General features: G+C 33.7%; 1 protein-coding gene across 1 annotated transcript; it reads left to right on the top strand.

Annotated features, from left to right (window-relative positions):
• The first annotated feature begins 5079 nt into the window (after positions 1-5079).
• LOC122506268 (uncharacterized protein F54H12.2-like) lies at positions 5080-6396 on the top strand. Its single transcript, XM_043618362.1, has one exon. It carries the CDS (start codon positions 5080-5082, stop codon positions 6394-6396), a length of 1317 nt encoding a protein of 438 aa, XP_043474297.1.
• The last annotated feature ends 6017 nt before the right edge of the window (positions 6397-12413 follow it).

Here is a 12413-nt window from a genome sequence, read left to right as displayed (position 1 = left end):
TTATATAAAATTCCAAGAATATAGTAAATACACTATATTCACTCATTTGACATTGAATGTAAACACTACACCTTGTCACGAGAATTTTTGGTTACGTTTTTAATGTATATTCACAACGAGTTTAAAACTTCATGTGAACCAGAAGTATAAAACCAAAGAGCAGAAACTCATGAGAGTGAGAGAGACGGTAATATCAACCTTTCTCTCTTACACTCACAATTTCTGTTTTCAGTTTACGTATTCTACTTACATAGGACTACGCCCTAAGGTCCTCTTACATTCAGCACATTGGTTACGGCGGGCGGCGGAGTCAGTAAACAGCGGAAACACGGATTAAACAAGCTTGTAATAACCGCGTGCACATGCTTATTATATTTTAAATAAATTTCTTAGCTTTTAAACATAAAAGTATAATAGTATAATAGTATCAGCTCATGAGATTAAAGTCAAATTCACTAGTACAAGGTTGTTTAAAGTATTAAGAAGCTGGTAATATGTTACTAGCTAGAGAGAAGTAGTAAAATTTCTTAGTTATTAACACGTAAGACTTACGTTTCTTACCGATACGTATTTACAAACATAAAGAGTGATTCAGAATATGGCGTTTGTATATATATATCTATACTTGTCTATCATTATAGTATATTATTAAGGTCAGCGTATTGCGTTGCGTTTTGTAACTAGACCATGAGTGTGAGAGAGATGGAGATATATGTTTGCTATATTTGCACTTATGTATATTTCTGTTTTTGTCTATCTTTATTGTGTATTAAGGTCAGTCTAAATATATATATATATATATATATATATCTATACTCGTAACGGTCGGACCACATTCACACTTTTGTTCGTGTACCTGATTCACCTATCTACGTGAAACATTTCTTAACTCGTTACAAAAACATGGATCCTCGTTGGAAGCATCCGTTTACTTCTATGATTTGTGGCCCAACAGGCTGTGGAAAAACATTTTTCGTTCGAAAGTTTTTGAAAAATAGAAGCATAATGTGTGATGTAATATTTGAACGAATTATTTTCTATTATTCTGAATAGCAAAATTGTTATGCAGAATATGGTAAAGAAATTGAATTCAAAGAAGGTCTACCACAATCTACTGATTATTCCGACGACACACGTTCGAAATTAATAATTATAGACGATCTTATGCGTGAATCCTCAAATAATACTGTTATAGACCTGTTTACTAAAGGTAGTCACCACAAAAATTTAAGTGTTATTTTTATTTCACAAAACCTTTTTTATCAAGGCCATGGACAAAGAGATATTTCGTTAAATGCTAATTACATAGTTGTTTTTAAAAATCCAAGAGATAGAGCTCAAATTCAACATCTAGCTAGACAAGAATGTCCAGAAAATTCTCGATTCGTTCAAGAAGCTTACCATGATGCAACCTCTCAACCTCATGGATATCTACTTTTCGATCTGAAACAAACAACACCTGACAACTGCCGATTCAGGACTTCCATATTTCCTTCTGACCCCTACCACTACGTTTACATACCGTCGAAGGGTATAAAATCTTGTAGAAGTAGTACATTTGTTCCAGTTATGCAGTTGTAATGAAGCCTAAAACACGTAAAATAATAGGCCACAAAAATGCCTTAACGTTAAAAGCCCTATGTTTGTTAGATGCTAAACAACGATCCGCTGTTCTAAAAAAAGCAGATATTAAACTTATTAAGTGTATTTGTGAATGTGCCTTAAATATTTTACAAGGGAACGTGCCTTTAAAAGATTGTGAGAAACTAAAATTAAAAAAACACAAGAATGCTTTGAGAAAGTTAACAAAGAGAAAAGGTTCTTGGAAAACTAAAAAACAGTTTATTCTTCAAAAAGGTAACGGTTTTCTACCGTTTCTCATTTCACCAATATTAGGAACATTGCTGTCAGACATTTTTTCCTCGACATTAGGAAAGTCAGAAAAATAATATGGAACACACAAAGAAAATGGTTCTTGTTTCTAATGATCGTTTAGAACAAATCGAAAACAGCAACAACAGCATTTACAACAACAAATTAAAAGTGAAAGTAATCATGTTGTACCATCTACTCAAACCCCTGGAAATTTGCTGAGTAGACTTGATTCAGAAATGAGTAAAATTCTCTACTCAACATATCCTAATAACGACGAACATGAAAAATAGAAAATGTATCAGCAAGTAAAAAGTTTTTATATTTTATCGATCAAAGAAGAGATCCTATTCCGCCATTAAGAACAACTAAAAACGACGATACAGCAGCTGTTTCTGACGAGGGTATAGATACTGTTGACGAAAAAATTTTACCCATAGAAGACATACTAAGCACTATTCCTAAAACATACAAAAATAAAGGTGCGGCGTTATTTTAAAAATTGTAAAAGTTAGTTGGTTACCTTTTTCTTTTGATTAGAATATAAAATGGAGAATTTGCATGAAATATATTACGATCCATTACACCCTGCTTCATACTCTGGTGCAAATAAAATTGTAAAATTAGTACACGGTAAAGCAAATAAACAAAATGTTGTAGATTGGCTAAAAGGACAAGATGCTTATAATTTACATAGACCTACAAGAAAACATTTTCCTAGAGCTTTCTATAATGTTGACACTATTAACAGTTTATGGGAGGCTGACTTGGTGGATTTACAAGCTTTAAAAAAACGAACAAAAATTATGCTTATCTTCTAGTTGTAATCGATGTACTAAGTAAGTTTGCCTGTGTTGAACCATTACATAATAAAACAGTGTCAGAAGTAAAAAATAGCTTTCAACGAATTCTCCTAAATAATAAAAATCGTATACCGTTATGTCTTCAAGCAGATAAGGGAAAAGAATTTGTCGGTGCTTCTTTTCAGAAATTTTTAATGGAGAAGAATATAAAATTTCGAGTTGCTAGAGATCCAACTGTAAAAGCAGCTTTTGTAGAACGTTTCAACAGAACCTTAAAAGAACGTATGTGGCGATATTTTAAACATAAAAATACACATTGTTATATAGATGTCTTACAAGATTTAGTTACTGCTTACAATAATGCACATCATTCAAGCATAAATATGTGTCCTTCAGATGTTACATTCTACACCTCGTCAATAGCACGTGAAAATATTCGAAAACGCTTCCCCATACAGAGATATGCTAAAAAAAGATGTAAATACAGCGTTAGCGATTTGGTACGTGTCAGTCGCGCTAGAGGAACCTTTGAGAAAGGTTATGAAGCTGGATGGACAGAAGAATTATTTGTTATAACGCGTGTTATAAATTGGAAAGAATATTCACCCACTGTTTATGAACTAGAGGATCTATCTGGAGAAAAAATTGATGGTGTTTTCTACGAACAAGAATTAGCTGATGTTAAAAATAAAGACTTAAACAATGACGAGTTTATTGTTGAAAAAATAATACATACCCGCGGAAGAGGTTTAAGAAAAGAAGCTTATGTAAAGTGGGCTGGTTATCCGGCTAAATTTAATTCTTGGATTCCGTTTTCTGACATAAAATCTTTAGAATGAACCACGACCAGTTTTATATTCTACTACCTAGTGATAGTAGTATGAAATATTTTTCTAATAACACCATTACAAATTTCACTACGCAGCTACCACAAGAAATACGTTTACAAGGAAAATGGGTTGTAGCCATCACTGAAATTCAATTGCCACGATCATTTCTTCCTGTACGTACTGAATCTCAACTAGAAAATAGAATTGTGCTTTTATCAATCCAAAAAGGTAAATTAGATAAACCAAAAGAAAAATATGAGTTTTTCAATTTATCCGATAATAAGGAATTTAATAGCTTATCAGTTTTAGAAAAAAACTCTCTACCATTAAAAATTCCAAAAAAGAGTTTTACATTTGATAAGTGCCACTCTATCAATAATAATGTCAACACTGGTTACGAAATACTTCATGGAGAATGGTTAAAACCTATAGTATGTTTTTTTCCTCCAGGTATTTACAAAGATATTCAAAGTCTTCTATATGCTATAAACAATACACCTTCTCTTAAGGAACACTTTCAATTTGAATATGATGATAACAATAATCGTTATGTACTACTAAAAAAAACCTGTACTGAAAAATGTGTCATACCTGGACGTCATTTTCTAGTAATCAGAAGAAAAATTTCAAAAATATTGGGTTTTGAACCTTTAGAACTCATACCTCTACATACACAGAGAGCCTGTCAACCTCTAAGCCTTTCATATAGAATACCTCAACAGTTATTCGTTTATTGTGACGTATGTGAACCAGGAATTACGGGTGATGTTAAAGCACCTTTATTACGAGTTGTACCTGTAGACACCAAAAACTATATTTTTGGGTCAACTCAAGTGACTCAATTTTCAACTCCTAATTACATACCTGTTTTAAACACAACATTCAGGACAATAGAAATCGATATAAGAGACAACTTGGGACTTTCTATACCATTTGAATCTGGTTCATTGATTGTGACACTTCATTTTAAAAAAATCAACTAAACAGGAACTCTGAAAAATGTCTATTTACGAAAATTATTACACTTCACAAGTCGGCAGAGGTGGTGTATCGCAAGTATATGTTGGATCACCTTATCAAAGAGGTTACGGAATTGGTAGTTTCCTTGGTGGATTATTTCGACGTGTTTTACCACTCTTAGCGCGTGGAACAAGAGCTGTTGGTAGAGAAGTATTTAATACGGGGCTCAATGTGATTGACGACGTTGAAAATAAAGTCCCTTTTAAAGAAGCAATGAAACAAAGATTTTAAGAATCTAGAGGAAATTTAAAACGACGAGCAATGAAAAAAGTAGAAAACATTATGAACGGATCTGGTTATAAATATATTGGATTATCACCACCTGCTCAGTTACTAGCAAACCGTAGCATACTACACATCGACGGTCCAAAACATTCAACAAAGAAAAAGATTTAAAAAAATCTGAATCATAAAAAGAAAATTCTTAAAAGCAAAAGAAGAAAGGGAAAAAAACCAGAAAAAATAAAAAGAAGCCAAAAAATTTAAAAAAATATAAAACAAAAAGAAGAACAAAAGTTGATATTTTTGGTAAAGTTTAAGAACTTTTAAATAAAATGTCTTTCTTACATTCTCATTCTTGTGAATGTTTAAAATCAGAATTGGATCTTTTTACTTTACCACCAACTCAAACAGCTATAGAAAGTTCACAATGGGTGCACTACAAACCTGTTGCATCCCTCACAGATGACTCACCGATAGAATTCGTCGTTCCTGGTCACGGAGATGAATATATCGATCTTCCTCATACTATGATCAGTCTCAAAGTTCGTTTAATTGTACCAGCAAGAACTGCAGAAAACGCCGACAACATAAGTAAAATAGGCCCAGTAAATAATTTATTACATTCTATGTTCAACCAGATTAATGTCTACTTTAACCAAAAACTTGTCTCACCACCAAATAACGCTTATGCATATAGAGCCTACATTGAAACTTTACTCAACTACAATAACGTAGCAAAAACCACTCATCTTACATCTTCGTTATGGTCTAACGACACTGCTGGTAAAATGGAAGAATTTGGTGATGAAAATAAAGGTTTAGTTGAACGTCGAAAATATCTAAGTGATTCTAGAAGAATTGACATGGTCGGACATTTACATTGTGATGTTTTTAATCAAGATAAATTTTTACTTAACGGTGTGGAATTACGATTACGACTTGTTCGCTTAAAAGATGCCTTTTGTTTAATAGACCCCACAGGAGTATCTTCCTTACACATCGAAGAAGCTTCTTTACTTGTACGTAGAGCAAAAATTAGTCCTGGGGTTTTAATTGGTCATGCCAAGGCTCTCTCTAGTGGTACCGCTAAATATCCTATAACTAGAGTAGAGGTAAAGGCCTTGTCACTTCACGCTGGTATTCACAGTGAAACTCTTGATAATGTTATACTTGGTCAACTACCTAAAAGAATTATTATAGGATTCGTCGATAATACAGCTTTTAACGGCTCTCGAAATAAAAACCCTTTCAACTTTAAACATTATCAAATCAACCACTTTTCACTCTACGTAGACGGAATGCAAATACCTTCTAAACCACTATTAACAGACTTTTCAAAAGATAAACTTTATGTTGAAGCTTACCAAACTTTATTTACTGGGACTGGTATTCACTTTCTTAACGAAGGAAATAATATTAATCGTTTCGACTACGCAAATGGATACTGTCTTTTTGCCTTTGATCTTACACCTGATCTCTCTGCTCATTGTTTCTCTCATTGGAATCTTATAAAACATGGAGCTTTAAGAATAGAACTACGTTTTGAAGAAATGCTACAAGAAACTATTAATTCTATTGTATATGCCGAATACGACAACGTTCTAGAAATTGATGCATCTAGACAGGTTATAACAGATTTTGGAGCTTAAGACATTTTGGAAATGTGAAGAGAAGGGGAATACAGTTATATCAGAACCTATATATAAGGAGGAACTCAGTATACTTTTTCTTTTTAAAGAACACACAACACTAGTCGGGTACAAAAGTGAAAAAAGTTTCTACAAAAATACAAATTCGTGATCGTTTTTAAAATGGTCGACTACGTTATAGACATACAAGGATTTCGTGATATAGAGGATAATTTTATGATCAAAGAAGTAGCTGTTATTGCATTGGATCGTAAATTTTTTGGACATTGGATTGTTGCACCACCACACTTATTTTCGGATCTACCATCCAGCATTAAACAACAAAATAATTGGCTTTCGTGTTTTTATCATGGTATTGAATGGTTCGATGGTGATGTACCTATGAAACATATTTATGCCAATTTACGTGAAGTAGCAAGAACATCCAGAAACATTTACGTAAAAGGCCGAGACAAGATTAAAGTTTTACAACAAATCATAAGTAAACAAGTTATTAATGTCGAAAATTTATCTTGTCCTTTCTTCAAGGAACTACCAGATAGTCGTGCCTACTGTTTTCACCACGGTGTAAAGAAAGAAGAATATTTTATTTGTGCTCTTAATAACGCTACTAAGTTTAAACGCTGGATTGAAAAATACAGAAAAGATAGAGCTATTTGTAACAACAGTTCTGAAAAATTAAAAATTATCAACGAAGTATCCTCAACACCACCTCTTCCTTATATTCCAGAGGTTGTAAAAAATAGTCAAGATACCTCATTTCAAATCTTACCAGTGTCGACTACAACTACCGCAACTCCTACTTACGCCAATTACAAGGATATTGATACATCAAAGAATGAACAGTCTACAAATACTACAGTGTCTACGTCTCATAAACAACCATTCCGTTGGAGTTTATCCTGCTGATAAAATACCTCATTTTTTGACAAGACCGTCTGCAATTGTTATTAATACCGATGACCACACTAAACCTGGTACCCACTGGGTCGCTATACACATTAGCAAGGACGGCCGAGGAACGTACTTCGACAGCTATGGTCTACCGCCTTTTGTTTCTCAACATCTGGATTGTTTACAAAGAAACTGCGCTTTTTTCAGATGGAACACAACACAATATCAAAGTACCTCTTCGACTGTTTGTGGCCAATTTTGTATTATGTTTCTTTATTATATGTCTTTTAACTATTCTCTTCTCGACTTTAACCTACTTTTTACAAATAATTTATTAAAAAATGATTATATAGCTTCTAATTTTCAAAAAACATTAAAAATTAAACATAATTGTAACCATACTTCTACATCACACACACATACACATAATTGTATTCACACATGTACAACATCATGTATTACACATAATTCATAAAATACACTTTATAATTTTATTCTCTTAATATGTAATATAGATTTAATTAGTAGTACAATAAACTTACCTTTTTGAAATTTACGTATTTTATTTCGTTACACTTTAATTTTCACCTCTACTTTTCCGACTCCATCTTTGACTCACTACTTTCTATTTTTTTAAGACACACCCACATCCAATCAGATCCATGAACCATAATTCAACCAATCACGGCTCTGAACTATTCCTCACAGGGCGTTTAATCCCTTCCCCTTAGCCACACTCTCTCGACCAATCAGATCCATGAACCATAATTCAACCAATCACAGCTCTGAACTATTCCTGCACATACGCCCATCCCCGCCCCTTAGCCACACCCTCTCGACCAACCAGATTCGTGAACTATAAATAAGCCACGCCCCTTAACCAATCAGATTCGTGAACTATAAATAAGCCACGCCCTCTAACCAATCAGATTCCTGAACCATTGCTGAGCCACTCTACTGCTCGACGAACTCGGAGAACTTCCGGATGAGTTTAAAGTCACTGTCACTGGCGATAGATTTTTAATATATGATTCGAAGAGCAATGATGATCTTGAGAATGGAAGGGTATTAGTTTTTGCCACGAGAAGAAATTTAGAGTTGTTGAGCAGAAGTCGCATGTGATATTTAGATGGCACCTTCAAAGTTTCTCCGTCTATATTCACCCAAGTTTTTCCTGTGCTTGGTACAGCCTCATCAAATCCGCAAGACCCAAAATTACCCTTTGTTTACTGTCTGCTATCATCAAAAGAAGCAGTGCAATATAATGCCGCTCTCAATGCAATAGACACAGCCGCTGTAGATTACGGAATACCCAAATTTTAACTGACAAAAGTTATGACCGACTTTGAACTTGCCATAATAAACGCGACGAAAGACACTTTTCCAGCAGTGCATGTAAGTGCTTGTTTGTATGTAGTAGGAACAACTGCTAGAGGACGCAGAAGGGCGGTACCACAACGATACCATCTCCTAATCTGGAACCAATACGTTGCAATATTAACCAACTAAAGCAAAACAAATAATGCAAGCGAGAGTTGGCATAATCGCTTCCGCCTACTAGTCGGGAAAAACCATTCAGATATATTTTCAGTCGTGAAGGAGTTCAAAAAAGAGCAAGGGGGTACAGAAATCCAACTAGTAGAACTATCGTTAGGCCGAAAAATCCGATCAGCATCGAAAAAAAATGGTTGGATGCCCAAAAAAGGAATCAATCGTGAAATCGTACGAAAGTTACGGTATAACGGGTTGGAAAGAATATCTGCATGCAGTTGGCTGCAATATTTATATTAGTTAAAAACTGAAAACTTTCAGTATTTAAATTTAAAGTTTAAACAATAAATTCACTTTTATTACAATCTACTTTTTTCAATTCGGGGAAATGCATTTGTTGTGTATTCGGGGAAATGTCCTTGTAGATTCGGGGAAATGGTTATCGGGAAAATGGTTATCGAGGAAATGTACATTCGGGGAATGTTGTTCGGGGAAATGGTCGGGTACCCTTGACTCGGAGTGATCGTTGCCCATAAGTTAAATTGAAAAATATTAAAATTTAACAAAATGGCAGCGATTTTTCTGAAAAACTTAGAATAAAATTTTCTCAAAAACCACAGGATTTCTTTTCCTCTCAATTTTTTTACTTGTTTCTGAATATAAAATGATCATTTTCCATAAAAAATTATTAGGGTTCCACGTAGGGGAGACTAGGTGCAGTTGTTACAATTTTGATAAAAACAGTTACTGTGCTTAGAGTTTAACTCCAATTTGTTTGGTCAAACGATTAAATCAAAGGTATATTATCTAGTATTAAAAGGCCATAATTTATTTAGCTCTATATCTATTATTTAATTAACTAGAATCATTTGAGTGACAGCGTGTAAATTGTAACAACTGCACAAAGTGAATGTCGGTTGTTACAATACCAAGAATCATCTGTAACATTTCTAAATTGAAGACAAATAATTTTTTATAACCATTGTTATAAATTATTTATAATTTTTGGCTCAACGTAATAGTACGTGACAGTTCCATAGAGATGGCAGCATTAATATTGTTTCGAAATGAAAGAAACTTAAAAAAGTTTTTTTTTTCATTAATTTTGAAGACGAATTTAGAAAAACCATGCGATTTTTCATAAAAAATGAGTGTGATTTCATTTTTGACAAATATTTTACATTTCAAACGAATCTGCTGAATTTTGGAAAAAATATCCGTTCTCATTAGCACTTGTAACAACTGCACAACTGGTACATTTTTTACAATAAAACACTTTATTAAGAAAGTATACACTAAATGTGGACAACCAAGGTAGTTTTTTAAAGCTTAATCCTCATAGAATTGATATGTAAAAAATTTACTTTGTTAGGTATAAAGGTCTATTAATTATTTAAAAAATATCAGGCAGAGAAATATTTACTTTTGGCTTTTAAAAACCAATGTGCCTATTTTTTACTTGTAAAGCTTGCAAATAATTTTTAACCATATTGCAGTAAGTTCGTGCATAAAAACTAAACATTTTTCTCTTTGGAACCCCATCTCTATAACTAACTGTTTCTGAGATATTCTATTTGTAACAACTGCACAGCGTAACAACTGCACCTAGTCTCCCCTATTGGAAAAGAATAAAACAAATTTTATTTTGAGAAAATGAAAATTTTAAGTGTTTTGAAACACACATAAAAAATTATTAAATTTGTTTGTATAGTTTTTAATCTCTTTTTTACTTTTCTACGAAACGCATTACAAAATAACGATTGCAATTTTTTCTTCCGCGTCCAATTAATAATATAGGATGAAGTTCTACAGTATCAAAACGATTTATTTATTATTTGAAATTTAAAACACTACAGTTCAAAGTTAACATAGTTTTTTCGTTAGTGTTTTATTTTTGGACTTCTTTGTTTTTTATAATGTTATTTTTTTTTTTTTTTTTTTTTTGTTCTGCCTGAACCTTCGTACAATACAGTCGTGTTTGTAAATAAGCTCCGCTCGTGTAGTGAGAAATTGAACTGTGTAAATTTTCTGAATACTTTGAAGTTGCTTGAAAAAAATATGTTAAAAGTGGTGCATTGAGTGATGTGCTTTTGGATCCTGTGTGTGTTGTGTTACCCGTAATTTAATTGGGAGTCCCCACATTTAACTCTTTTTTTACTCTTCTTTTATCGTCCTTTAATTAGCAGAAATGTCAGACTTTGAAGCGAATAATATGTTAAGGGACGATATTAATACTTTAACGGCCTGCATAAAGGAGTTGACGAGATCCAACGAGGAGCTTAAAAAAGAAGTTCAAGCCTCTTGCGCTAGATCCGAATTGATGGAAGAAAGCATCCTAACAATATCGAAGAAGACAGATACCTTGGCTGGAAGAATCGATGGCGTGGAACGTAGAGATAGATTAAACAATATCTTATTGTTTAACCTTGAAGATAATGAGGTAAACAACGTGGATCTGTGCTCAACGGTTACTGGTCTTTTCGTCAAGCTGGAAATCAAAATTCCGGATATAGCTATAGCGGATGTGTACAGACTAGGCAAAAACATTGGCAGTAGACCAGTCATTGTTAAATTTATAGCTCCAAGGTGGGTTAGGTTGGTGTTTGCAAAAATGGCAGAATTACGCAATCTCAATATTGGCATTGCTTATGACAGAACCAAAGAGGAGAGAGAAAACAGAAAGATACTTCTAACGCGGGCGGAGATGATGAAAAAGAACGGAGTGAGCGTTCAAATTGTTAGAAACAAATTATCGGTGGAGGGTAAATTCTTGGAAGAGGATGAGGTGACTTCCTTAATTGATAGCTTCCATAAAGCAAATAATGTACAACTACACCTAAAAGATAAGGAAGGGGCAACCCCGGGAACCGCCTCGGCTAGCAAAAAGAGGGGACGTAAAGGGAAAGAGCTTCCTCCCTCTAAACGTTTGGAAACCTATTTCAGTGCCACGACTACTACGCCTACTTCTGCGATACAAAATACACGTTCTGTTGACCAGACTGAGGCATAGCAACTAAATAATGATTCCACACAGGCTGATAGGAAGGTCTCGGCGAATATTCCAATTCAAGTAACGCATTCCATGCAGCAAGTGAACTTTTTGAGAAAAATCATTTTCTGGAATATGCATGGTTTCATGAATATGGAGGACATTAAGTTTTGTTATGATCCCAAGGATATTTTATGTCTATACGAAACATGGACAGACTCGGAAGCCTGGATTCGTGCAACGTTTTCAGCTGATTTGAACCTTTACATAGCACCGGCAGTGAGAGAAGAAAGAAGGGGAAGAGCAAGTGGGGGACTGGTGGTTGTGGTGAATAGATCTTTATTTACCTCACAGCTGATCATGAAGGAACCAGAATACATCATTTTAAAGGTACACGACGGCTTATCTTCTTTCATACTAGGAGTGGTCTACATATCACCAAAGATAGATATTAATAATTTTTTATTCGATTTTAATGAAAAACTTAATTTGTTATCCGAGTCTTATCCTAACATCCCTATTATCATTGGGGGTGATTTTAATTGTAGAGTCGCAAACTTTAACGATTTGGACGATCAACTGTTTTTAGATAATAATGTTTTTTTAGCAACAAGATACTCTAAAGATTTAGTAGGTAATTATA

Source organism: Leptopilina heterotoma, unplaced genomic scaffold, assembly GCF_015476425.1.
Source record: "Leptopilina heterotoma isolate Lh14 unplaced genomic scaffold, ASM1547642v1 Lhet_40, whole genome shotgun sequence".
NCBI classification, from domain to species: Eukaryota; Metazoa; Arthropoda; class Insecta; order Hymenoptera; family Figitidae; genus Leptopilina; species Leptopilina heterotoma.
The sequence above is the reverse complement of the archived record's forward strand: the minus strand, read 5'-3'. Positions and strand labels throughout refer to the sequence as shown.

Excerpts from the sequence above, each read along its gene's own strand:
- LOC122506268 (XM_043618362.1), top strand. The coding sequence starts at position 5,080 with ATGTCTTTCTTACATTCTCATTCTTGTGAATGTTTAAAATCAGAATTG.